The sequence below is a fragment of the Camelina sativa genome, chromosome 7 (genome assembly GCF_000633955.1).
Source record: "Camelina sativa cultivar DH55 chromosome 7, Cs, whole genome shotgun sequence".
Taxonomy (NCBI): Eukaryota; Viridiplantae; Streptophyta; class Magnoliopsida; order Brassicales; family Brassicaceae; genus Camelina; species Camelina sativa.
The window spans coordinates 28,207,229-28,235,026 of NC_025691.1; the positions used below are offsets into that span (position 1 = coordinate 28,207,229).

General features: G+C 37.0%; 8 protein-coding genes and 2 long non-coding RNA genes across 10 annotated transcripts; 7 read left to right on the plus strand and 3 right to left on the minus strand.

The window, feature by feature from the left end:
- LOC104703007 lies at positions 32 to 3,886 on the plus strand. The gene is made up of 5 exons (XR_754117.2): positions 32 to 328; positions 490 to 620; positions 735 to 2,240; positions 3,293 to 3,362; positions 3,473 to 3,886. It is a non-coding gene; the product is annotated as an uncharacterized LOC104703007 (long non-coding RNA).
- LOC104703008 (zinc finger protein CONSTANS-LIKE 3-like) lies at positions 4,481 to 5,572 on the plus strand (the record flags this gene model as incomplete). Its single annotated transcript, XM_010418935.2, is given in 2 exon segments — positions 4,481 to 5,079; positions 5,170 to 5,572. Coding segments are annotated over 2 exon segments (902 nt in total), but the record flags the coding sequence as incomplete, so codon positions are not given.
- Positions 6,377 to 7,927, minus strand: LOC104703009 (peroxidase 18-like). Its single transcript, XM_010418936.2, has 4 exons — positions 7,563 to 7,927; positions 7,292 to 7,471; positions 7,010 to 7,175; positions 6,377 to 6,927 (listed from the first exon to the last, which is right to left on the minus strand). Exons 1-4 carry the CDS (start codon positions 7,797 to 7,799, stop codon positions 6,512 to 6,514), a joined length of 999 nt encoding a protein of 332 aa, XP_010417238.1. The 5' UTR covers positions 7,800 to 7,927; the 3' UTR covers positions 6,377 to 6,511.
- On the plus strand, positions 9,797 to 11,771 carry LOC104703012 (protein TIC 55, chloroplastic-like). The gene is made up of 3 exons (XM_010418939.2): positions 9,797 to 10,257; positions 10,385 to 10,487; positions 10,566 to 11,771. Exons 1-3 carry the CDS (start codon positions 9,869 to 9,871, stop codon positions 11,685 to 11,687), a joined length of 1,614 nt encoding a protein of 537 aa, XP_010417241.1. The 5' UTR covers positions 9,797 to 9,868; the 3' UTR covers positions 11,688 to 11,771.
- On the minus strand, positions 11,683 to 16,408 carry LOC104703011. The gene is made up of 2 exons (XR_754118.1): positions 16,375 to 16,408; positions 11,683 to 11,759 (listed from the first exon to the last, which is right to left on the minus strand). It is a non-coding gene; the product is annotated as an uncharacterized LOC104703011 (long non-coding RNA).
- On the plus strand, positions 14,350 to 16,406 carry LOC104703010 (protein TIC 55, chloroplastic-like). Its single transcript, XM_010418937.2, has 3 exons — positions 14,350 to 14,855; positions 14,974 to 15,076; positions 15,178 to 16,406. The coding sequence occupies exons 1-3, from the start codon at positions 14,461 to 14,463 to the stop codon at positions 16,297 to 16,299; spliced, it is 1,620 nt and encodes a 539-aa protein (XP_010417239.1). The 5' UTR covers positions 14,350 to 14,460; the 3' UTR covers positions 16,300 to 16,406.
- LOC104703014 (protein TIC 55, chloroplastic) lies at positions 18,404 to 20,519 on the plus strand. Its single transcript, XM_010418941.2, has 3 exons — positions 18,404 to 18,966; positions 19,095 to 19,197; positions 19,274 to 20,519. Exons 1-3 carry the CDS (start codon positions 18,566 to 18,568, stop codon positions 20,393 to 20,395), a joined length of 1,626 nt encoding a protein of 541 aa, XP_010417243.1. The 5' UTR covers positions 18,404 to 18,565; the 3' UTR covers positions 20,396 to 20,519.
- Positions 20,435 to 22,740, minus strand: LOC104703013 (zinc finger CCCH domain-containing protein 22). Its single transcript, XM_010418940.1, has 4 exons — positions 22,557 to 22,740; positions 22,073 to 22,363; positions 21,704 to 21,764; positions 20,435 to 21,565 (listed from the first exon to the last, which is right to left on the minus strand). Exons 1-4 carry the CDS (start codon positions 22,680 to 22,682, stop codon positions 20,556 to 20,558), a joined length of 1,488 nt encoding a protein of 495 aa, XP_010417242.1. The 5' UTR covers positions 22,683 to 22,740; the 3' UTR covers positions 20,435 to 20,555.
- LOC104705028 (agamous-like MADS-box protein AGL61) lies at positions 25,622 to 26,241 on the plus strand. The gene has a single exon (XM_010421021.2). It carries the CDS (start codon positions 25,642 to 25,644, stop codon positions 26,239 to 26,241), a length of 600 nt encoding a protein of 199 aa, XP_010419323.2. The 5' UTR covers positions 25,622 to 25,641.
- Positions 26,953 to 27,637, plus strand: LOC104703015 (agamous-like MADS-box protein AGL61). The gene has a single exon (XM_010418942.2). It carries the CDS (start codon positions 26,973 to 26,975, stop codon positions 27,609 to 27,611), a length of 639 nt encoding a protein of 212 aa, XP_010417244.2. The 5' UTR covers positions 26,953 to 26,972; the 3' UTR covers positions 27,612 to 27,637.

The window sequence follows — 27,798 nt, forward strand, 5'->3', positions numbered from 1 at the left end:
ATCCAAAATTAATCTAGGAGAACCTTTTTCTGCCAACGTACAATATTAAGAAATACAATCTTTGCTCAATTGCGTGTATCAAGTATTCTTAAATTGTCAAATGAGCTTCGAGTAGTATCTAGGTTAGTGCTGGATGGAAAGGAACAAGTGATCATGTCGCTCTGTAGATCTTAGAATCTATCCTTAAACTGTTTCATTATGCAACAAAAGCTCACAACGAAGTGTACCTCTGCCACTGTCAGCATTTGAATCTGACTCTCTTGTCAATTGTCTTTTATAGGAAGAGGAATTGAAAGGTGCGGTGGTTCTGATATTTGCAAACAAGCAGGTTAGTAGTATCTAAATTTGAGCTCTTCTGATAAATTTTGACTGTTCGCATTGGTTTTCTGTTGCTAAAAAAACTTTAGTTTGTTTGCATGCGTTATAAAAATTTCTGCTGAAAACATCTATAATAATCTGGTCTGAGTTTTCTTAAATCTGACTAAACAGGATCTTCCTGGTGCACTCGATGATGCGGCTGTTACAGAAGCTTTGGAGTTACATAAGATAAAGAGTCGTCAATGGGCAATCTTCAAAACTTGTGCTGTGAAAGGCGAGGGACTTTTTGAGGGATTGGACTGGTACGCACATTCTGAAACTGAGCCTAACCATTTATTTGTCCTATTACTGAAAGTGAACCCATTTCGTTATGCGTTTGTTCTCAAATATTCTACTTTCTCCATCTTGGTCTTCAGGTTGAGTAATACGTTGAAGTCGGGCAGTGGCTAAAATCATCTTCATACACCAATTGGTCATCCCTCAAAGAGTGTATCTTCGATCATTTATACTTATTGGTTTGTTTAGTATGTTTTATCTTAGTTCGTCATCCTATGAGTTAATATCAATGACATGTTCACTTAATATTGTCTCTTTTTTGTTGTTGGTGTTTTGTTTCCTTCTAAAAAAAAAAACTCAACGAGGATTTTTGATTGAGACCCATAAGGGATACAACACCTTTTAACATGAAATTGAACTGATTTTAGACGAAACACTGATAGGCGTCCAAGTGATGTTTTGTCGACTTGGACTAATAAGCTCAAATGTTGAACTGTTAAAAAGTTTGAAAAATGTTACATTTGTCTGCTCCTATGGCTTCTCTTTTTGCATATTTGCTTGTGTTTGTATGAAATTCCTAATTTGGTTATGTTTGTATAAAATTCTGAATGGAAAAAAATCTCATAAAAAGTTTCTTTGCATGTGTTGAAACTTGAAATAAGATACGAAACAGTATTGAAAAAAATCTCAAGCTTGGCATGTGTTGAAACTTGAAATAAGATACGAGACAGTATTGAAAAAAATCTCAAGCTTGGCATGTGTTGAAATAAATTGCCAATTTGATTGAATTTTGCAATTCCTATTATAGTGAACTGTTGTTGAGTTTGCCAAATAAAACACATTGTTAAGTGGACTGACTAAATTATTGGGTTTGGTTGTTAGATATATCAGTTTTGGTTATGTATTTATATATGTACAAATATTTGGTTCTGTTATCTTTCAAAAAGAAAATTTGCTATAATCTAGGTTACTTTGCTCATAGATTACTTTAAAAGTCAATAAAATGACCAAAAATGACAAAATGGTCGGTTTGGTTTATTTAATTTTGATTCTAGTGATCGAGTACTTTTAAGTTATCTATATCTGTTCTTGATGGTCTCGTCCAGTGAAAAGCTTTTTTTTTACTTTTTTTCCCGCCCCAGTGAAAAGCTTCTAGTAATACTAGTAAGACCATTTTCACTGGGAGTTACTCTCACTGATTCTTTTTGAATTGGGTTCCAAAATTAGAATTAAAAATCTATATTTAAGTCCATTAAGCTGAGTATCGATTCTTTGGGAAGCAATTGGAGCAACCCATGGGAAACGGTACATGGCGCAATGGGATTGGATGATTGAAAAATATAAAAGCTAATTTTTTCTATTTTCCCATTTTCTTCTTCATTTGTTCCCCGACTCTCTCTCTTTCTTCTTTCGACAGAAAAGGCGATTACGATGGAAACCGGAAAATTAGTGGATTCACCTCGAATCCTTTGATTTTTCCGGCTAAAACTGGAGGGTTTTGGTTGAGGAAGGCGATGACCACTCCGATCGGCTTAACCCGGAAGATTCGACGATCGACCTCCTTCTGCGACAACGACGGCGGCGGTTTCTTCTGATGGCGTAAAGCGGACGGCGAGATCCACTGGAAGACGAATCGGACAGAGAAGGTTTGTCTTCTCATCTCTTACTTATTGCATGTTGTTAATGTTTAGGGTTTAGGATTAAATTTGATTTGATTGTGAGAGTGGTTAATGTTTGATGTTCAATTGGTTTTGAGATTTGTTTGGAGGGATTACGGGTTTTGGCTTAAACCGATTGTTTGTCTGATTCGATCACAGTTTTTCCTTGTGTTTTAGATTGTTTAGGGATGACAGTTTTTTATTCTAGTTGAACTAACAATAACACTTGACGGTTTCATGACACTTTAAAGGTTTACAAGACAGTGATCTAATCTTTATGTTTAATTTATGTTTTGGTGTTTTTTTTTTTACTCCATAAATCATGTGCGATGAAGTCGAATCGTTGGTTTTGAATATTACTAAAGTTAGAGTTTTGCTATAGAAAAGAGGCTCAATTTTTTGGAAAACTCTTGTTTTAGTGGAAAACCAAGTTGTGATTGCTTAGTCTTTTCTCATTTGTTTTCTTTTAACCGTAGAGTGACTGCATAGTAGTGTTCTTTTGTTGTTGACAAAATCTGTTGAGCCATTTGAAATCTCTCTGTAGTAATAATGGTATTAGCCTTTTATCTGCTCGATTTTGAAGAATCTCTATTTATGTTCATCCCATGGGTTAGCGTTCAACTATACTGGGTTAGTTAGTTAGTTAACATCCATGGATTGACATTCCTACTTGATATGAAAAATTTGGTTGCCCTGCTTCTTCTTTTGTTAGCTGCTCTTCTACTTTATAATCAGTTGCTTTGATTTTTTAGGTCTTCATTTGGTTGACAATGAGAGCTATGCTAGAGACTAGAGTCATGTACATATAAATTAGCACATAACTATGGATGTGTTTTATTCTGACCAATTCTCTGAAACAACCAAATCAGCTTTAGTTAATCTTTACATTCCTTTCTCCCTAGTAAGATCTGATTTTTTTTATGATTATCTCTATGTTTCTTAATTGTTTGACTTTTAACAAGCTTATTCACTCAATGATATAGAGAAACAGGCTGGTTTCATGGTTTCTCCGGGCTGTTAAACTTTGGTGTTGTGTGCAGGTTCCTATTCGCTTGGACATTCTATTCGATGGTCAGCGTTACAAAGATGCTTCCATCTAGAACCCTTCAGGTTTCTCTCTCAAAACCCCTACTTTTTTTTCCAACTTTTCGTGTCTGCAGTAGAAGCGCTTTCTTGTAGTGCGATGTCACTGATTCTTGTTTTGTTTTTTTTGTATCAAGACCTGGATAATGAAGTCGTTGCCTCTTTGCCAAAAGAACCGTTAAAGACTTGAAACTTCCTCCAGCATATCTCACTCAGGTTGCCCAATCTTCTCACGATCACACTGACCCGTCTTGAATTTCTCTTCTGCTCTGTATTTTGTTGCAACCTCCTCTTCTACTTCTCATAGAGATGATAAAATCTAGTATTTAAGGTTACCCACTTACCACTTTAGTCTTAAATCAGTCACACGTTTCACTTATTGTTTTACTCAAGAAGAGTTCTTTTTGTAGATATGTATGTCTCTAGGATTGATTTTGTGATGTATTATTGCTTCAGTTATGCTCTATTCTGTTTTTGGAACGAATGTAATATAGTTTCTTCAAATTTCTTAACTGAAATTTATGATCTTAAGGGAAATGTGCTTTTGATGACTGTAGAATCTTTATGTGACGATTATTAAAAGTTGATAATTAATATACAAAAAAATTTAAAAAATATTATTTAAATGATTTCTACTAGAGTGATTTTGTTTAAATTCTAAATGGGTTGCTTTAATTAGTTTATTATTAATTATATGATTAATTATTATCTGAGCAATTCAAGACGGTTGTTGGAGTAGAGATGCTCTAATGTACTACTTGCATACTGTACACAGTGTTACTACTTGTTTATCCGAATTTACTTCCTTGCCGACAAAAAAAAGAAGTAAAAGAAAAAAATTCCGAACTTTCCATATGTTCCTTTTGTGAAAGTTCCGAAAGAAAAAAAAGCACAACCTTCACATCACATGACTAGGCCCACTTCTCCTCAATGTCTCACTCTATTCGGCTAAGGCTCGCTAACGTGTCATCTATCTATTCGTTACTCTCAGATCTCCATGACCCAGCGCGTTCCATACAATCGCCACTTCCACAGCACCAAGAGTCAATTAGAGAAAGAAAAAGCTGACTCAAGTTCAATTATTAAAATAATCAAAAACAGTAGAGAAGAAAGAGAGAGAGAGAGAGAGAGAATAAAAAAATCAATGGCGTCGTCGAGACTGTGCGACTCGTGCAAATCGACGGCGGCGACTTTATTCTGCCTAGCTGACGCAGCGTTTCTCTGCGGCCAATGCGACGGTAAGATCCACACAGCTAACAAACTCGCTTCTCGTCACGAACGAGTCTGGCTATGCGAAGTCTGCGAACAAGCACCTGCACACGTCACCTGCAAAGCCGACGCCGCCGCTCTCTGCATCGCCTGCGACCGTGACATCCACTCGGCTAATCCGCTCTCTCGCCGCCACGAACGAGTCCCGATCGTTCCGTTCTACGACGCCGTTTCGGGATCTGCCAAATCCGCCTCCTCTTCCGTTAATTTCGTAGACGAAGACGGTGGTGACGCTGACGTTAGCGTCGAAGCTGCGTCGTGGCTTTTGCCTAAAGAAGGAGGAGTCGAGATCTCTAATTTGTTGTTCTCCGATCTTGAGTATCCGAAGATGGAGGTTACGTCGGAGAATAGCTCCGGCAACGATGGAGTCGTTCCTGTTCAGAACAAGACGATGTTTCTCAGTGAAGATTACTTCAACTTCGATCTCGCTCCTTCCAAAATTTCTCAACAAGGATTCGATTTCATCAACCAAACTGTACGATTACGAATCATCTCATCATGTTTAAGATCTAGATCTGGATTTTTTTTGGGATCTGATTTGAGTTGTTGTTGTGAAAATGTTTAGGATTCGTCGAGATCTTTAGATGTAGCGTTAGTGCCTGAAAATGGAGGAGTTACGATGACGACGGTGACGACGCCAGTTGTGCAGTTGTCACCGGCGGAGAGGGAAGCTAGGGTTTTGAGGTATAGAGAGAAGAGGAGGAATCGGAAGTTTGAGAAGACGATTAGGTATGCGTCGCGTAAAGCTTACGCTGAGATGAGGCCGAGGATCAAAGGACGTTTCGCTAAGCGTACAGATTCGAGAGGTGATGATGGTGGTGGTGACGTCGGAGTTTATGGCGGTTTCGGCGTTGTTCCGAGTTTCTGAACTTTCCGGTTAAAGAAACTTGTGTAGTAACGTAAACGGGTTAATAGAAGATTAAATTTACTACAGTAAAACCTCTATCAATTAATAATGTTGGGACTAAGACATTTTATTAATTTATAGTGTTTATTAATTTATAGAGTATTAATTTATAGAGGTTTTACTGTATAATGTTTTCATATTTTAATCAGGGGCTAAGTTATTAAGCACTCCTCTGTTTCATATTAAGTGTCTTTCTAAGATTTTTCACACCGAAAATTATTAAATTTTCTATTTCACCTCTAATTAATATATCATACAATTTTTTCTATTGGTCAGTACATTAAATTAGTAGGAATAAAATTGGAAATTTTAGCAAACATCTATACATTTAAAATATAAAGTGACAATTAATTTCTACAAATATTTTTATAGTAGTAGTTTACTAGAAGTTGAACTAATAAATTTTGATTTTCTATCTCAATAAGTAAACGGTTTAACCAAATAAAAAGCTCAATCCACTTGATGAACTATGAAGGAAAAAAAAAACTAATGCAGAGAGTGTAGCGAGAAGGAAAGGCCATTGTGCTGAACCATTCTTCCTTAATAAGTAAATTTTACATCTGCCACTCTTTCAGTAAAATACTGTGGAGTAGTAATTTAATTTTAAATTTTTTAAAATTCGTATTTGTCTACAATTTGAGCTGAAAATAAATAAATAAAGGGTGCAATGGTTGCACAATTGAAAAGGTTGAAAAAATTGAAAAAAATTATTCAACCAAGTTTCACCATTTGATTGGAAGAGGTTGAAAAAGTTGGAAAAATCTATTCAACTCATTCAACCTCAAAATTTGGAAAAATAAACTAATCCTACAGAAAAAATGTTCAACTTGTTCAACCACTATTTTGGAGATGAATGGATTGAATATTTTCCAACTCAATTTTGTTTAACTCATTTTTTCAATGTTATGCAACCATTTGCAGCCAAAAGATATCATATTTTAACTAATACACTATTTTCCAGTTTTGCTCCCCTCTGTTTAGAACATGGTGTCATCTTCTTTTAATTAACAGCAGAACAAGAACGTCTGATCTCACCTTCTTCACCAACTCGCACGCCTATCACACTCATCTTCATAAACGACTCAGTCCATCTCTCGAAGAAACTCTCCTGATCATTTGCAAGAATCTCAACAATCTTCCTCGTTCGATCATCTTCCATGAGAACTGAATCCGTCTGAAACAAACCCTTGTGAGCTAGCAGATTCTTGTAGTACTGATTATCGAACGTCGACGATGTCTCTGGATCGTTTTCAACGACCGTGGTTGTCGGATCTAATGACGATGAACACTTGTTCATAAGTGTTTGCGCATAGGAGTTATCAAGAGACGAGTCTATTAGCTCTAAATTGCCTTTGGGATCAAGCTTAAACCTACTGTTGAATGTGTTGCAATGCGCAGCTCCGATAGTGTGCGCTCCTGAGACACATAGCAGAAATTTTTTAGGCTTGTATTAGAAGGACAAAATTCTCTTTTTCGAATATCAAGAAACAGAACATACCAGAGAGGACGACAAGATCTTGAATAGATAAGCCTTTAGAGGAAAATATATTGATCATCTTATCAACTGTGAAATCGGTATCGATGATGTTTGGTCTGACATTTGCTGCAATTGAGACCGTCCCGTCTCTTCTCCCTGTGGGTAGCGGAACTACCGGTCCTCCAAGCTGTCCCAAAAATAGTATTCACAACAACAAGAAACAGAGTTTTTAAAAACCAAAAAAGAAATAAACAGATTTATACTATATACTTCTTATGTATGTGAATTTTATGAACTTCTTACAGCTTCTACTGCATCTCTAGCGGCAAGAACAAGGATATCAGCGCAAGACACAGTGCCTGGACAAAAGATTTCAAGAACATTTTTGATGCTTTCTATAACAGTGAATCCTCCTAGAGACGCGTTTCCAGGGTCGCTTCGCTCTGTACCGTTCCCTCGAATCAAGACTGAGCCCTCACAACCCTAAAGACAGCAATGACGTCAAAAAATCTCATTTCACTGAAAAGCCTTGTTACGCAAGAAATAGGTGGTCTTGAAGCCATGTAATATATACCTGAACGAAGCAGTCGTGGAAAATGAGGCGGAGAAGCTTCCCAAGAACTGATGGATCAGAGGAAGAAGCAGATCTAACTGTGTTCCTCACGATTAACTCAGCTCCAGGGCAAGAACCGGCGTAGAAGTTAAAAGAGAGGTCAGCTACTGAGGAAGAAATAAGCAAAAGTAGTGGAAGACATAGAAGAAGAGCGAACAAAGTAGAGTTTGGTCTGCATGAAGAAACTTGCAACGCCATTTTTTTGATGTGCTATCTCATGAGAGGGAAAGTGAAGTTGTTTAATCTGCCCAAAGAGAGAGAAGTGGTAGTTGTTGTGATAAATGATAACTGTAATTGCATGTGTGTTCATGACAGAGGGAGAGAGAAAGTGTAAGTGATGGTTGAGTCAGGAGAATTTAATGACGGTCCCTTTACTCTCTTATGGGAGTCATCATCTATGCCGATCATCAATATGCAAAACAAGATTTGTATTTTTGGTGTTAATGCCACAAGTTGAAAGTTGTGAATCCAATCACTGCAAGTAGGAGATCAGGAAAAGGAACCCTGAAATAGTATATGAATATTTCTTCAGCATTGTGAAAAAAGAAACTAGACAACTTTTTTTGTGTATGTACCTTTCAGATATTTCTTCTTTTGAATGAAAAATAACTCACTCTAATCATTTAAGGGAATTCGTCTTCTTTTTTTGGCTAGTTATAGTAGTATATATCACTTTTATAGACAACTGAAAGAAAAAGGAGAGACTATAAATAGAGAAATTGTACAAAAAGATCATGTATGCCTTGAGAAACTCTTCAAATATATTTTACAAGGAAAACAAAAATGAACAAGCGAAGGAGAGATTTGGAGTTGCTATACATAAATACAGTCTATCTGATTTTACTCACGGAGAATGAAATGTTAATAACTAATCAATACTACTAAAGTACTACTTACCAGTTACCAAGAACGGAATCATAGATCCGCTAAGGTCCAAGAACCATTAAACAATAAAACAATTTTTTTTGTTGGTAGCCTTGTCCAAGATTATTACCTGTAGTTTCAAGTTTGCGTATCATATCGAACCTTAAAGAGTCATTGGGAGGGCTCTAACCTGATTTCGTTTAAGAGGGAAACTACAATTGAATTTTTAGTGTTACCGCTAGTCTACTAGTCACTCTTCAGTCTTCACCATCTAAAACCTCAGAGGGTCCAGGCTCTCACTTTAGTGTACCTGCTTGTGGTTTCTGCCATCTCATACCCACACAATTTTCCAGCCTCTGCGTTCTTTGTGCCGTTTCCGTTTCCTCACTATTAAGTTCAGTCCATATACAAGCATCATCCTGTGCCTTTTGCACCAACTCAACGAAAATCCCAACATTTCCCTGAGAAAAAAAAATGGGGATAAAACGGTTCTTCCAAATGTCCTAGAGTATCCATGGAACTGCAATTCGTATTCTCTCTTGGATATTTTGATTCTCCATCAATTGCAGCATGTAACTCAAATTCCATTTTAAAGAATCTGTAAACCTGTGGTTTTGACAAGTGTTGATATGAGAAACAACTATTTAAAGTATTCGCATGACAAGTTAAGATTTGGGCAGATTTTCGGTATGAACTAAGAAGAAATGACGAACTGGATTTTTATTGATATGATCTTTGTTACTTAGTCGAAATTACATGTATCTTTTCTTAACCAGAACTCGAGTATTTAAACGGAAATGGCTTCGAAACTATCTCTTCCATCTCCTCTGAAGATCTCACCGCCTCACGATCCCGCGATCTTCTCCCAGATTTGACTCGGCGTTCCTTCCAATCGGATTTTCCTCATGGGTCCGCAACAGACCCATTATCACATGCAATATTCGCTCCGTAATGGGCTTCTCCTACGGGTCTATTGATCGTCGAAACCCAACACCAACAAGAAGGAATCCGTGTCAATGCTAAAATCTGTCTCACGACAGTGCATTTAAACAGAATATGATTAAAGCTTTCCTTGGCATTACCGCAAATTGTACAAGTCTAATCCACCTGCAGCTCTCTATGGAAACATTTTAATCTTGGGGACTATTTTTATTGCCCAGACTTTATCTTTCAGTTTATTTGTCACCCGCTTCTGTGCCACTAAAATGTCCTCTTTTTTAACTAATGTTTAGAAACAAATAACAACAATACACTTTAACAAAAACGCAGAACGACACCGTTTTGTCTAAATTTTGTACTTCTCATATGTGGTGGAACGAGGTCCAACGGTTTGGACAAGCAAACCTTTATGATCTATTTAGCAGAAGCGCAATGTCATCGATTCCTGTAATAAAGAGTCCGCCATGGCTGTTCCTTTTCTAAGCTCCTCTCTTCATCTCACAGCTACTTCTCCAATCCTCTTCACTAAAGTAACAACACCCATAATCCACAGAACAACATGCACAACACCGACGAAACCCCGTTTCCATCTCCTCCGCCGTTCCGCCGCCGCCGGTACCGCCGTGGTTGATCAGACAGAAGGAGGAGGAGGAGAGGTTTTTATAAACCCTGAAGAAGAGAAACGTGTTGAGGTGGCTGATTACGATTGGAGGGAGGAGTGGTACCCTTTGTACCTCACCAAAAACGTCCCCGAGGATGCGCCGCTTGGCCTCACCGTCTTCGATAGCCAAATAGTTTTGTATAAAGACGGCGAAGGAACATTTCGCTGTTACGAGGATCGTTGTCCTCATCGGTAAGTGATTGATCTACCAACCACTCGTTTTTTTCTGATCTCTACAGAATCTTAGTTACTTGTTGGAAATGTAGAAAACGACAAAGATTTCGTTTTTTTTTTTACTAGTGTAAGTTTTGTCTTTTAGGTTGGCTAAGTTGTCTGAAGGACAGCTGATTGATGGGAGATTGGAATGTCTGTACCATGGTTGGCAATTTGAAGGAGATGGCAAATGTGTCAAGATTCCTCAGGTTTATTTGTTGTTCACTGATTTTGCTACTAAAAACTTCGGAGATTTTGTATTCACTTGCTGGTTTTGTTTATTACAGCTTCCTGCTAGTGCCAAGATTCCAAAGGCGGCTTGTGTGAAGACTTACGAGGTGAAGGATTCACAAGGTGTTGTATGGGTTTGGATGTCAACAAAAACACCTCCTAACCCTGAAAAGCTTCCTTGGTTTGAGCATTTTGCTAGACCTAGTTTTTTCGACATATCGACAACTCACGAGCTTCCTTATGACCACTCCATTCTTCTAGAGAATCTGATGGATCCAGCTCATGTCCCTATTTCTCATGATAGAACTGACTTCACTGCTAAAAGAGAAGATGCTCAGCCTCTGGTTTTTGAGGTCACCGAGAGAACTAACCGGGGTTTCGCAGGGACTTGGGGAAAGGAGAAAGACGGCGGGAAAGGGAGTATGCTACTTCGGTTTGATGCTCCATGTGTTCTGCAGTACAATCGAGAATTTGAGGGGAAGGACGGGGTGAAGAACTACTTTTCAGCGCTGTTTCTTTGTAGACCAACAGGGCAAGGGAAGTCTATGATTATTAGTAGGTTTGGTGTCACGAAAAGATCACCATTGGTTTCAGTTTTCCCTCAATGGTATTGGCATCAGAATGCCTGCAAAATCTTTGAACAAGACATGGGGTTCCTATCGTCTCAAAACGAGGTCCTGATGAAGGAGAAAGTACCAACTAAGGACTTGTATTTAAATCTCAAGTCATCCGACACATGGGTCTCTGAGTATAGAAAGTGGATGGACAAAGTTGGTCATGGTATGCCTTATTATTTCGGGCATAGGACCATATCTCTCCCCAAGGTTCCTCCCGTAGTGGAACATGCCCCAGCAGGGATCATTGCAGCTCTCTCAGCTTCTTACCCTGCAAAAGGTGGAATTGGAACTATGCACGCTCCCAATTTGGCTAACCGGTACTTCAGACATATTATCCATTGCAGAAGCTGCAGCAAAGCCATCAAATCTTTTGAGCTCTGGAAAAATATCCTCAGTGCCACGGCAGTTGTTTTGGCGACTTTGGCCATTCTGGTGGTTAGTAGACAGTGGAAGGCTGTCCTGTTAGGTTCAGCAGCATTGTGCTCAGCCGCAGCTTATGGTTGCTTAAGAGCTATAGAACTAAACACCAATAACTTCATTAGAACACACAGAAGACTATGAAAATGTATATTGGTATGTCTCCTCTTCTTCCAACATGTATTTCATGGAATACCATTTTGCTTGTAAACGCAACTATTTGCCAAACGCTTTTTTATACCTAAATTTCAACATCGTGCAAATAACAAACTGAACTGTTTTAAAATTCAAATTTGCTATCTAAACTATATAAAATATTGTCAATTTCAACCTCTACTTGAACAATGTTAAATAAGAGTTTAATGATGTTGAATTAGGTCTGTGACATCAACGTAGCACTAGGACTTACTAAAACACACTGGAAAACGGACTTCAATACCCCATTTTTTGTTAAACGCTTTGTTTTTTGCTACAATACACCTAAAAATGACCAAAACAACTTATTTTTGGTCATTCCAAGTGTCATGTGGATACTAAAGATTGTTTGATTCAACATTGTTAAACTCTGATTTAACACTTTAGAACAGATGTTAAAATTGACAACATTTTCTATAGTTTAGAATTAGATAGTAAATTTGAATTTTAACACAGTTCAGGTTGTTAAAGTTTAGGTATAAAAAAACGTTTGGCAAATAGTTGAAGTTGATTTTTGCCATTTCCCCGCGATGCAGATGGTTTTAAACCTCCTAAATATGAGGCAACTCTTATTATTTTCACCATTCCTAGCATGATTACTAGCTTTTTTTTGTTAACACGTTATTAGAATGAAATAAGCCGTAACTGTAAGAAAATAGTTTAAACGGCTTTGACAAAATGACTTAGGTGTTGACTGGTTCTCCCGCTACCTCTCGTAAACGCTGCGTTTGTGGGTAGTAGCGGTTGCTAGCGATTGAAACCAATCACACAAACCGCTCCCAATCGCTCCTAATCGCTCCCAACCGCTCCAAACCATTGAATTCTAAAAGCTGTTTTCCGCAAGCGTTTGCGGGCGATTGCGGTTGGTTTTTTTTTTTTTTTTAAAAAANTTTGTAAAAAAACTTAAAACAAATCAATGGTAATGAATTTTTTTTTTTTGTTTTATTTTCTATCTAACAATTTTACTCATTAAGGATGAGAAAAAAATAAAGTACGAATACGATTGCAGAGATTATAAAATAAACAATTAGAAAAAATAATATTCCAATTAACAATAATCCGGAAAACTTGATGTAAATTTAATGGCACATCACATATAAGTTCAATAAAATCTAAATAAATATAATATTTTATTAGAAATTTAAGAAAATAATATTATTTGTGAAAAATATTAAAACAAATCACCGATGACTCTTCTCAACTCTCATTGATCATTCCTACCGATGCAACTACTGGCCCACAATCTAAGAGAAAAGAGAAAAGATCTACGATCTAAAGCATATGTTTTGTCATTTATCAAATTATTTGATTAAATTTTTTGGTGAAAAGCCAAATGCATAAAGGAATAAGTATTTCAATATGATTTTTTTTTGAATAATTATTATTTTAATAATTTTTTTATTATGAATCAAATTTAATAAAATTTTTGGTGTTTTGAAACATTTATATATTAGATATCACATTTATTATGTTCCAACCGCTATTGCATCCGCTGGTCAACCAGTCGTAAACATCCCGCAAACGCACCAATTTTAAACCGCTAAACCAGTCGTTCCAAACGCTTAAGACCATCCTCATCGCTACAACACATGGTGTGTTCTTAAGGGATTTAAAATAATAAAAATGTTGAATAGTGTGTACAACTGTTCTTAAGAAATAGAAAATTGGTCTGCTGCAAGAACTGTTGAATGGTGTGTTCTTAAGCGTAGACCATTATTTAAAGAACAATACTTGGATTCACCCTAGGGGTGAACCTCTCCATTCACCTCCTTATAAAATAAGGAAATAAAATATGTATACATTATTATAAAATTAAAAACTTAAACCACTCTTTTATAAACCCAAACCGACATATAATTTCATTTTAGTTGTAAAATCTAAACTCTACCAATCGCATTTGTAAACCTAAGCCGACATATAATTTCATTGTAATTGTAAAATCTAAATACTAACCATCTCATTTGTAAACCCAAACCGACATATAATTCGTTATAATTGTAAAATCTAAACTCTAACCACCTCATTTGTAAACCCAAACCGATATATAATTTTGTTTTAATTATAAAATCTAAACCCTAAAAAAAACATTTGTAAATCCAAACCGATATATAATTTCGTTTTAATTGTAAAATTTAAACCCTAAACAATTTATTTATAAACCCAAACCGACATATAATTTTGTTCTAATTGTAAAATCTAAACCAAGCAAATATTTAACTGTCTTTAAGTAAAAGTATACATAATTTGTTTATTTAATTGGTTTTGTCTTTTAATTTAATTTTAATTTATTTTTAAAATAAGATAATATTTAGAAAATTTTGATTGGTTAAAAATAGATTCACCTCTAGGGGTGAATCTAAGTATTTTTCTTATTTAATTATTTTAACTTCCCTAAGATCACTACAACTGATGTAGCGTTAAAGATATACTAATAACGCTTGAAACCGTAATCATCTATTTCCGCAATCTCCCACAACCGCAGCGTTTGAACCAGTAAGACCTTAAAATTAAAATGGCTTAGATATTTTTCTGCACATTTTTGCCTTACCTATGAGTTTTTAAAAATGCTAAACGATGCCGTTTTATTCTTCGAAAATTTTCACTTCTCATATACGTGGTGGAGCGGGGTCCTGTAATAAACGAGTCGGCCATGGCTGTTCCTTTTCAGAAGCAACCTTAGCAGAAGCACATTGTCATCGATTCCTGTAATAAAGAGTCCGCCATGGCTTTTCCTTTTCTAAGCTTTTCTCTTCAACTCACAGCTACTTCTCCAATCCTCTTCACTAAAGTAACAATACCCATAATCCACAGAGCAACATGCACAGCACCGACGAACCCCCGACTCCATCTCCTCCGCCGTTACTCCGCCGCCGGAACCGCCGTATCTAATCAGACAGAAGGAGGAGGAGGAAGAGGGGAGGTTCTTATAAACCCTGAAGAAGAGAAACGTGTTGAGGCGGCTGATTACGATTGGACAGAGGAGTGGTACCCTTTGTATCTCACCAGAAACGTCCCCGAGGATGCGCCGCTTGGCCTCACCGTCTTCGATAGAAAAATAGTTTTGTATAAAGACGGCGAAGGAACATTTCGCTGTTACGAGGATCGTTGTCCTCATCGGTAAGTGATTGATATAGCAAACGTCAACCACTCGATTGGTTTTTTTTTTATCTCTTGCTAAAAATGTAGAAAAAGACAAAAGATATGTGTGTTTACATGTGTAAGTTTTGTCTTTTAGGTTGGCTAAGTTGTCTGAAGGACAGCTGATTGATGGGAGATTGGAATGTCTGTACCATGGTTGGCAATTTGAAGGAGATGGCAAATGTGTCAAGATTCCTCAGGTTTATTTGTTGTTCACTGATTTTGCTACTGACGTTTATCAATTCTTTTGGAGATTTTGGATTCACTTGATTATTATTATTTTTTATTTTAATAACAATAGCTTCCTGCAAGTGCCAAGATTCCAAAGGCGGCTTGTGTGAAGACGTACGAGGTGAAGGATTCACAAGGAGTTGTATGGGTTTGGATGTCAACAAAAACACCTCCTAACCCTGAAAAGCTTCCTTGGTTTGAGCATTTTGCTAGACCTGGTTTTTTCGACATATCCACAACTCACGAGCTACCTTATGACCATTCTATTCTTCTAGAGAATCTGATGGATCCGGCTCATGTCCCTATTTCTCATGATAGAACTGACTTCAGTGCAGAAAGAGAAGATGCTCAGCCTCTGGTTTTTGAGGTCACAGAGCGAACTAACCGGGGTTTCGCAGGGACTTGGAGACGGGAAAAAGACAGCGGGAAAGGGAGTACTTTACTTCGGTTTGATGCTCCATGTGTTCTGCAGAACAATCGAGAACTTGAAGGGAAGGACGGGGTGAAGAGGAACTTTTCAGCGGTGTTTCTTTGTAGACCTACAGGGCAAGGGAAGTCTATGCTTATTGCTAGGTTTGGGGTCACGAAAAGATCACCATTGGTTTCAGTGTTACCTCAATGGTATTGGCATAAGGAAGCCTGCAAGGTCTTTGAACAAGACATGGGGTTCCTATCGTCTCAAAACGAAGTTCTGATGAAGGAGAAAGTACCAACTAAGGACTTGTATTTAAATCTCAAGTCATCAGACACATGGGTCTCTGAGTATAGAAAATGGATGGACAAAGTTGGTCATGGAATGCCTTATTATTTCGGGAATAGGACCATATCTCTCCCCAAGGTTCCTCCCGTAGTGGAACACGCCCCAGCAGGGATCATTGCAGCTCTCTCAGCTTCTTACCCAGCAAAAGGAGGAATTGGAACTATGTACGCTCCCAATTTGGCTAACCGGTACTTCAGACATGTTATCCATTGTAGAAGCTGCAGCAAAGTGATCAAATCTTTTGAGCTCTGGAAAAATATCCTCTCCGCCACGGCAGTTGTTTTGACGACTTTGGCAATTCTGGTGGTTAGTAGACAGTGGAAGGCTGTTCTGCTAGGTTCAGCAGCATTGTGCTCAGCCGCAGCTTATGCTTGCTTAAAAGCTATAGAACTAAACACCAATAACTTCATTAGAACTCACAGAAGACTATAAAAATGTATATTGGACCTCTTCTTCCAACATGGCAACATGTATTTCATGGTGTATCATTTTCCTTGTAAACGCAACCTATAATTCAAAAGTTTCCAGTGTTGGCCATACATCATAGAGTTTAACCATGAAATTTCTGTTAAAACTTGAACCATTTCTTCTCTTTATCTTTGATATCTACTGCATTGGGAGGCTAGTGTACTCGCCAAAGCCTTTCGGACTTGGTTCAGTCTTCTCGTCGCAGTATCTGAAACGACTTGATCCTTCTTACCATCTGTTCTAGTTTCATTACTTCCACCTTCGAGTCTTTGACTTCGTCTTGGTATGCAACGAAAGCTTTCCTGTTTACTGGACCATTGTTTTGTTTATTTTGCTCCTCCTCCTTCGCCGTCATCTGAGTGTATTCTGACAATGCTATAGCATCAGATCCTAGCTTTGCGGAGCTTCCATCATCTCTAAAAAAAAACTCCGCCAACTTGTTACTCATCGTCCCATGATTCAAGTTCAGCTTTCATCAGTCTTGGAGCCTACCATCGATTCTTTCCACTCAGTTTGTAATAATACCTTCCAACCTGCAAAGTAGTTCTTGTTTGGTGGATTCAAAAACAGAAAATGGCATTAAAATTTCTGATCATTCAGGTATCTTGTTTTGGCTCCTCTCTGTTCTAGACAGAGAAATTTCCAAAAAAAAAAAAGTTAATAGGACTATAAGATTTCAACTTTTGTTGGTGGAAACAGAGGATTTATGGGATCAATGGCTGTGCTATCACATATATATCGTCAAGGACAATCACATACTTATTAGTTTCCTACAGTTTGAGAAAGTTCAGATTGGATGAAGTTCATCTGCCGTCAGCTCCTAGTTTTGTCCAAGCTTTCCCAAGGTCGTTTGCCAAACATATTTACATGTAAACTGCTGTGAAGCGTACACCCATACAAGTGAATAAAAATATTCTCATGTTAGCCGACATTGCCTTCAGTCTTAAGGGTGTTAACTTTTATGGATCTACTAGCCATGCATGAAAATTCACCCATGCAAGTCAGACAATTTCTAATTAATTGTAACACATATACACAAATCAATCAATAAATAAGAGAATTGTCCACAAAGCACACTTTAAAGTTTAAACAGAGTATTTCACAAGAAACCATGATCATCTACAACGATAGAAAAAGGCACACTATGAGCTAAAAAGCCTAAAACAGACGATGATCAAGTGGTTTTGGAAGTTGGAAGCGATAGTTTCTTGTTTCAGGAAAGTTTCCTAATGAGAATTGAATTAGTCTTCTTTACCAACTTCAAAGATAACAATCATTACTCAATCATTATGCCATCTCTGCAATTGCTTATTCAATTTTGTAAAGGTGATTGTGTTTTTTTTCTCTTGTTTTTGTAGATTAATGAAATTTTCTAATTGGTCTATTATGTTAATACCTGAACGGACATTACTCTTTGAAAAATCCATCACTAATAAGAATTTTGACCTCTGACAGACTTACACACAGTTCTTGATCTTTTTTTTTTGGGTCTGAAATACATCTCCAACACTTTTCACATCACATAAAAAGGATATACAGTACATGTCTATAACTCTTACCATATGTGTACTTTTTGCAGGAGATCATGTCCCTCCAATAACAAACCTCAAATCCTCCAAATCCATAAATAAATTACTCGAGTTTTAGAGAATAAAATTACTTCATCAGTTGTTAGTGAATTTACTTGTGATTTATATATATTAAAGATTTATATATAAGAAATTAACTTTTGAGCCTAAGTAAAATATGACAGAAGACATTATCTATATCTATATAAAGTAGATAAGAGCAAGTGATGGATTATCATCACCTACATAATTATCCATATATAACAAAACAAATATAAGACTTTCAAAACACGCAAATGCTAAATTTTCAACATCTCATATGTGGTGGAACGAGGTCCAGCGGTTGGACAAGCAACCTTAAAGCATGAGAATCGCTCGTCTCTCAGACTTGGGTTGCTCGGTCGACATATATGTCAATACAATTTTAAGTATAAACACAAAATTTATTTATATTCATTGAAAAGTAGCTATAAAAAGGACAAGTGTAATAAACTTGTAAGTAACGTTTCTTATGCTGTCTTCCACTCTCTCTCATCCTTTATTCTCTTGTTTCCTTTATTCTGATAGTGATAGACTCTCCTAAATATCATCGATGATCTTTATGATCTATTTAGGCAGAAGGGCATTTTCATCGATTTTTTTGTAATAAAGAAGAGTCCGCCATGGCTGATCATTTTCTGAGCTCGTCTCTTCAACTCACAGCTACTTCTCCAATCCTCTTCTTCACTACAGTAAAAACACCTGTTATCCACAACCACAGAACGACATGCACAGCACCGACGAACCCCCGTTTCCATCTCCTCCGCCGTTCCGCCGCCGCCGGTACCGCCGTGGCTGATCAGACAGAAGGAGGAAGAGGAGGAGAGGTTCTTTTAAACCCTGAAGACGAGAAACGTGTTGAGGTGGCTGATTACGATTGGAGGGAGGAGTGGTACCCTTTGTACCTCACCAGAAACGTTCCCGAGGATGCGCCGCTTGGCCTCACCGTCTTTGATCGCCAAATAGTTTTGTATAGAGACGGTGAAGGAACACTACGTTGTTACGAGGATCGTTGTCCTCATCGGTAAGAGATTGATCCAGCAAACAACAACTTGTTTTTCTGATGTCTACAGAATCTTGATTAGTTGTTGGAACTGTGAAAAAAGACAAAGATTTTGTTTTTACTTGTTTGAGTTCTGTTTTGTCTTTTAGGTTGGCTAAGTTGTCTGAAGGACAGCTGATTGATGGGAGATTGGAATGTCTGTACCATGGTTGGCAATTTGAAGGAGATGGCAAATGTGTCAAGATTCCTCAGGTTTTTATTTTTCGTTCTCTGAGGTTGATCAAATTTTGGAGACTATGTATTCACTTGATGGTTTTTTTTATAACAGCTTCCTGCTAGTGCCAAGATTCCAAAGGCGGCTTGCGTGAAGACATACGAGGTGAAGGATTCACAAGGAGTTGTATGGGTGTGGATGTCAACAAAAACACCTCCTAACCCTGAGAAGCTTCCTTGGTTTGAGCATTTTGCTAGACCTGGTTTTTTCGACATATCGACAACTCACGAGCTTCCTTATGACCATTCCATTCTTCTAGAGAATCTGATGGATCCGGCTCATGTCCCTATTTCTCATGATAGAACTGACTTCAGTTCAAAAAGAGAAGATGCTCAGCCTCTGGTTTTTGAGGTCACCGAGAGAACTAACCGGGGTTTCGCAGGGACTTGGGGAAAGGAGAAAGACGGCGGGAAAGGGAGTAATTTACTTCGGTTTGATGCTCCATGTGTTCTGCAGAACAATCGAGAATTTGATGGGAAGGACGGGGTGAAGAACTACTTTTCAGGGCTGTTTCTCTGTAGACCAACAGGGCAAGGGAAGTCTATGCTTATCGTTAGGTTTGGGGTCACGAAAAGATCACCTTTGGTTTCAGTGTTACCTCAATGGTTCTCGCATCAGAATGCCTGCAAGGTCTTTGAACAAGACATGGGGTTCCTATCGTCTCAAAACGAGGTCCTGATGAAGGAGAAAGTACCAACTAAGGACTTGTACTTAAATCTCAAGTCATCAGACACATGGGTCGCTGAGTATAGAAAGTGGATGGACAAAGTTGGTCATGGGATGCCTTACCATTTCGGGCATAGGACCATATCTCTCCCCAAGGTTCCTCCCGTAGTGGAGCATGCCCCAGCAGGGCTCATTGCAGCTCTCTCAGCGTCTTACCCTGCAAAAGGAGGAATTGGAACTATGCACGCTCCCAATTTGGCGAACCGATACTTCAGACATATTATCCATTGTAGAAGCTGCACTAAAGCAATCAAATCTTTTGAGCTCTGGAAAAATATCCTCTCTGCCACGGCAATTGCTTTGACGACTTTGGCCATTCTGGTGGTTAGTAGACAGTGGAAGGCTGTCCTGTTAGGTTCAGCAGCATTGCTCTCAACCGCAGCTTATGGTTGCTTAAGAGCTATAGAACTAAACACCAATAACTTCATTAGAACACACAGAAGACTATGAAAATATGTATATTGGGATGTCTCCTCTTTTTCCAACATATATTTCATGGAATACCATTTCGCTTGTAAACGCAACTATAATTCCAAAGGTTCCAGTGTTTGCCATAAATCATACAGTTTAACCATGAAAATTATGTTAACCTGATGCAAGGTTCTATGTTCTAAAACTTGAGCCATTTCTTCTCTTTCTCTTTGATTTCTACTGCATTGGAGGCAGCTGCTTGAGATGCTAGTGTACTCGCCAATGCCTTTCGGACTTGGTTCAGTCTTTTTGTCGCAGCATCTGAAACGACTTGATCTTTCTTGTTTCTGTTGACCATCTGTTCTAGTTTCATTAGTTCCACCTTCAAGTCCTTGATTTCGTCTTGGTATGCAACCAAAGCTTTCCTGTCTACTGGACCATTGTTTTGCTTCTTTTTTACGGACTCTATGCTGCTTACTTTCTCATGGCTTCTAGGAAAAATTTGTTCGTTGATAAAGCTAAACAAATCTGGCTTCGATTCCTCTTTTTGTTTCGCTGCTCTAGCTGCTTCTGCAAACTTCTTCTCACGCTTCCTTTTCCCACCTCTGCTCCTTTTCTTCTTCTGTTTGTCGCTTTTACCTTCTCCGTTTTTGACATGCTCAAGAGCATAATCCAGCGACCGCTTTGCTGGAAGTACTTTTACTAAGACAGGATTTAATATCCCTTGACCAGAGGCACCAAGACCCATCCCTTCACGGTAACCCATACTTGCCATCATCTTCGAAGCTATTCCTCTGGTGTGATTCTCCCACTTAGCAAATAAGACGGTGTCAGTTTGGACGCCTCTTGGTTGATTTGTGCTTTCTAGAAAGCCTATGCCTTGTGGAGATTCTTCTTCATAATCACTTGATATAGATTCGTCAGAATCTGAAGCACTCCCTTCTTCGTTCTCCTCCTCTTCCCCGTCATCATCAGTCATCTGAGCGTATTCTGACAATGCCATAGCATCAGATCCTAGCTTTGCGGAGCTTCCATCATCTCTGAAAACAATTCCGCCAACTTGTAACTCATCATCCCATGATTCAAGTTCAGCCTTCCTCCATATGTCGTATTTACTGCCAGAAACTGCCCAAATCTTGGAGCCTACCATCGATTCTTTCCACTCAGTCTGGGCATAGTTCTTCAGAGAAGATAACGGCACATCTAGTCCTGCATTGATATCTTGCAGTTAATCACCAGAATGACAAATTGACCACATTCCCGACTTCTAAAATCCTAATGTAGTGACACTACGAACAAAACACATAAACAATAGCGATAAGTCATCTAATCAGGCTTGAAACATACCATGTGAAGAACGACAAGAACTACCAAAGCGACACCTCTGTTGCATGAAAAACTTGCACATCTGCAATAGTGCGGTGCAGCGTTAGTATCTGAGACACAAAAACAACAATTGCACAACTAGCAACAGTAAAAATCTCAAAATTAGTCTTCCATAGCCATTTAATAAACGCCTGTATCAGAACCTAATTAGGCTACAAAGACAAGCACAACTGAGGCTTTCAGTAACCACTAGCCACCCTAACTTTCAGAAACCCCAGTTCGTATAAATCTTGTAACACACACTAACCAATAGCTCATGTGGATAACAAAAGAAAGAACTGAGGAAAAACCAAACAGATGAGACTGAGTAAAAGACAACTAAATTCTCACCGTCATACTCTCAGATGTGGGTGTAAGGAAAGAGATCTTGGCAGTATCAGAGCCTTCAAACCCAATAATGCGACCATTATACCAACGACCATCAGTATGTCGAAACCTACATTGCGATCCATCCAAATCCTTTTTCTCCGGCTCCAATTCCTTTAGATGCACAGCTTCAACTCCAGCATCATGATTCAACACACTCAGCGCTATATCAGCTTCTTGCAATAACCGAGCACGCTTTAACTGAAAAAGCCCTTCCTCTGTCTCCTTGATTGCTTGGAGAAGTTCTTCATGAACCTTGAGAATAACCAAAACCAGCATGAGATTGTCAAAGGCAACAAGGAAACAAACAGCATTCGGCTAATCCATACATGAAATCATTAAACTTTGGGGGTATTGGTAGTGATAGACATAGTAGTGAGTTATGAATTGTGGTAATCTTAGTTCTATAGATAACTAGGGATCTGATTTAGGAGAAGGAAAAATTTACCGAGAGGAGTTCGGGATTAAATGGGTCAGAAGCTAGGGCTTCGTCGATGGCGGAAAGAGAATCTTTTTGTTCCTTGAGCTGAACGTCAAGAAGGTCTTCAAGGGCTTTTTCTTCTTCGCTCGCCATGGGAAGATGATTCTCTTTCTCGAGGAGGAGGAGAAGGCTAGAGACGAAGACAAAGAAGAAGAAGAAAAATTCTTGGGTTAAGTCTGTACCGACCCGGAAACTTAACCGACTTACAATTTATTATTTTCTCTTCTCTTTTCATACATTTTTTTCTTTCCATAATTCGGTTTAGCTTTGGGTTCGGTGTATGAATTCGGTTCCGGTCAATTTACTTGGTTTTGTTTAAATTTTAGTTATTTCGGTTTGATTTGTTTTTTATATTCGGTTTAGTTTGTTTGGTTTTCAATTCAGGTTTGCCATGGAGTTGAATTCCTAAAGATTTATAATAGCCATGGGCGTTCGGATTTTCGGTTCGGATCGGATCATTTTTTTTAGATTTCGAATTTTTTGGATCTATAATTCTAAAATCCGTTCGGATATTTTCAAATTTCGGATTCGGATTGGATTCGGATCGGATTCGTTATCCGAAGTAATCAAAAATCTAAATTTTTCCGTCCAAATCTATTCAAACTACTTGAAATAAACCAAAATATCTAAAAATTACGTTTATTTTTTACCTAAATATACTCAAAAATAGTTGTAATAAATGAAAAAAAAAATTAAACTTGTAGACACCTAAGTTATTACAACTTATATTTATTACTAAGATATTACTACTATGTATTTTTATTTTGGGCATGTTCGGATATCCATTCGGATTTTGGTTCGGATCAGATTCGAATTCGGATTTTCGGATCCTTAAATTTAGAATCCGTTCGAATATTTCTAAATTTTTGGTTTGGATCGGATCGGATTTTTAGGCTCGGATTCGGATCGGTTTTTTCGGATTCGGATATTATGCCCATACCTAATTTATAAGATGCAAATGCAAGTTTTTTTGTGTGTTTTCTGAAGCCTTTGTTTAAATGATCTTTCATCATATATCACTAGCAAAAATCATCATTGTAAATCGTTCTATAAGTAGATTTAAGACAAGATAGATTTTTCAAAAAATAAGCAGACAAAATCATAGTTTTTTCCAATGACATATCATGCAATTACCAGTTTTGACATGTTTTTGTTAGTGGCTTATATGAAAATTGACATGTTTTTACTTTAATAGCTGAAATTTTTTGAGATTCTCTTGAGCACTTAAACTGAAAATACCTTCCTTTTTTGAGATTGAGCTCGCTGATATGAAAAATTGAAAATTGACATGTTTTTACTTTAATAGCATGTTTTCATTTATCAAAGAAATCGTATTTAACTGATATAAAAAATACCTTCCTTTTTTGAGATTGAGCTTGCTGATAGGTACATGTTTTAATTTATACGAATGATTGAGCTCGCTGATTCACAAACCATTTACCAAGTCAAAAACTACATCATACTGTACTTTAATTTTTCCAAGATTGCCACAAACGCATCATGTAGTAAGAAGACAAGCTTGTGAAAGTTTAAAGTCATTGGAGTATATAGAGGACGTAGCTCGACTAACGGTTGTGCTCCTGAAAAATTAAAGAACTAAAGAATTTTCAGTTGTCGTGCTAAAAATTCGACAGATTCATTCCCTAATAAAAAAATATTTCTTCATTACGTTAACGTGTTAATTCAGCAAACGTTTAGATACCCTATTCATTTCACGTCACGTTAGAAGAAATATATATTAGTAGAAACTTGTATATATAATATCCTTTTTTAAAAACAAAAAGACTTGTATAATTTTTTACTCATGATGATATATGAAAAAAATGATGATATATGATTTTGTATAAATGATAGAACATAAACAGAAGAAGGCATGGGAAACAGCCTCCATCTAGCTGCGACTATAAGCTCATCAAGAACATTGATAATATAGTCTCCAATCGACTCTCTACATTAACGGTCCAGGGCAATGGCAAGGAGCAAGTTGGACGATGCATTGCGAGAAGAGTTCGCAAACAAGGCGTGTCTAGCTAAATCTTCTATCCATAAGTTATACTTTTTTTGGTCAAGTAATTTATATTTTCTATTCAAATGTATTTAGCTCTTTTACTTGCGAAAAATGATGCATCTAATGTTAACATATACATATATTGAATATAATTTTACATTCATACAAAAAAAGAACTATTAGACTCTAATTTATAATGAGTTTCCATTGACAAACTACTGTTTCTTTATCAAAACAAAAAAATGAGTTATTTCTTAGTAGTTAAAATTTAAGAAGAGCACTGTTGTCATACTTTTCGAGATTTAAATATTAATTTTTGTATTACATTATTGTGTATACATATGTTTATTAAAAAGAAAAACAAGTAAGCAACAACATATATTAATAACTTATAACACTACTTTTATTTGCATAATAGTTTAACATGTGTATATATACGTTTTGATTTAAGATGTGTATATTTACAACCTTTTTTGTAACAGAAAACCCCACTCATTAGGACAATCATCCATTTATACAGAAGACAATAATAAAATTTAGGAAAAAAATAATTGCATTAGCAAGTTAATATTATTAGAACTTACACAAATCTTGGAATTTTATTATCTATCCACAAAATTAAAGACAAAACCAGTAATTACAAATGGATGTTACAAATATGACAAATGACCAACTTTGCAAGTTGATCTAGACTCACTCATTAGGACACAACCTTTTTTGTAACATAAAGAATCACTCATTAGGACAATCTTTCATTTTATACATATGACAACTATAAAAAGTAAAGAAAAAAAAATATCATTGCATTACCAAATTAAGATTTATAACTTACACAAATCTTGATATTTTATTATCTATCCACAATATTAAAGACAAAACCAGTAATTACAAATGGATGTTACAAAAATAAAAATAAATTACCAACTTTACAAGTTGATCTCATAATAATGCCACACTTTAGACTCAAGCATGTATATAAACAAGCATTCTCTCCACCAAATATACCAACAAAGAAAGGAAACTCAAACCCGCCACTAAAAAAAAATGATGATGTCAAAGAAGAAAGAAACCATCGGACGACAAAAAATTCCAATGGTTAAGATAAAGAAAGAGAGCCACAGGCAAGTCACGTTCTCGAAACGCAGAGCCGGTCTCTTCAAGAAAGCTAGTGAGCTTTGCACGTTGTGTGGTGCAGAGATTGGAATCATCGTGTTTTCTCCCGCGAAAAAGCCTTTCTCTTTCGGTCATCCGAGTGTTGAATCTTTATTGGATCGTTACTTGTCCCGAAACAATATATCATTAGCTCAGACTCAACAACCACAAGGAAACTCTGCAGCGGGCTGCGAACTGAATATGCAGTTAACGCAGATTTTGAGCGAGGTAGAGGATGAGAAGAAGAAGGGTCAAGCAATGGAAGAAATAAGAAAAGCGAGTGTGAGGCGGTCGGTGATCAATTGGTGGGAGAAACCAGTAGAGGAGATGAATATGTTTCAGTTACAAGAAATGAAACATGCATTGGAGGAGTTGAGGAAGACGGTTGTGACAAATATGGCCTCATTTAGTGAGGTGAAAGAGGATGTGTTTGGTTTCTTGGACAACAAAGTGACAGCTCCTCCGTACATGAACATGTCGGNTAAATATTAATTTTTGTATTACATTATTGTGTATACATATGTTTATTAAAAAGAAAAACAAGTAAGCAACAACATATATTAATAACTTATAACACTACTTTTATTTGCATAATAGTTTAACATGTGTATATATACGTTTTGATTTAAGATGTGTATATTTACAACCTTTTTTGTAACAGAAAACCCCACTCATTAGGACAATCATCCATTTATACAGAAGACAATAATAAAATTTAGGAAAAAAATAATTGCATTAGCAAGTTAATATTATTAGAACTTACACAAATCTTGGAATTTTATTATCTATCCACAAAATTAAAGACAAAACCAGTAATTACAAATGGATGTTACAAATATGACAAATGACCAACTTTGCAAGTTGATCTAGACTCACTCATTAGGACACAACCTTTTTTGTAACATAAAGAATCACTCATTAGGACAATCTTTCATTTTATACATATGACAACTATAAAAAGTAAAGAAAAAAAAATATCATTGCATTACCAAATTAAGATTTATAACTTACACAAATCTTGATATTTTATTATCTATCCACAATATTAAAGACAAAACCAGTAATTACAAATGGATGTTACAAAAATAAAAATAAATTACCAACTTTACAAGTTGATCTCATAATAATGCCACACTTTAGACTCAAGCATGTATATAAACAAGCATTCTCTCCACCAAATATACCAACAAAGAAAGGAAACTCAAACCCGCCACTAAAAAAAAATGATGATGTCAAAGAAGAAAGAAACCATCGGACGACAAAAAATTCCAATGGTTAAGATAAAGAAAGAGAGCCACAGGCAAGTCACGTTCTCGAAACGCAGAGCCGGTCTCTTCAAGAAAGCTAGTGAGCTTTGCACGTTGTGTGGTGCAGAGATTGGAATCATCGTGTTTTCTCCCGCGAAAAAGCCTTTCTCTTTCGGTCATCCGAGTGTTGAATCTTTATTGGATCGTTACTTGTCCCGAAACAATATATCATTAGCTCAGACTCAACAACCACAAGGAAACTCTGCAGCGGGCTGCGAACTGAATATGCAGTTAACGCAGATTTTGAGCGAGGTAGAGGATGAGAAGAAGAAGGGTCAAGCAATGGAAGAAATAAGAAAAGCGAGTGTGAGGCGGTCGGTGATCAATTGGTGGGAGAAACCAGTAGAGGAGATGAATATGTTTCAGTTACAAGAAATGAAACATGCATTGGAGGAGTTGAGGAAGACGGTTGTGACAAATATGGCCTCATTTAGTGAGGTGAAAGAGGATGTGTTTGGTTTCTTGGACAACAAAGTGACAGCTCCTCCGTACATGAACATGTCGGCTGGTCTTTCAAGTATTTATAATTTTGCCAACGGAAATGGTTGTTTCTGATTCCAAAATTGCTTTCATTTTTTGTTTTTGGGTTGCACTAGTATGAAAGTGAATCAAATAACTTGTAAGCTAGTATCTTGCTAGCTTATTTTCTTTTTGAAATTAGTTTTGTTGCCTTACAACCACACAAATGATATTGATAATTAAGGGATTAATGTGAAAATATCAAATCTTTATTATTGTTATT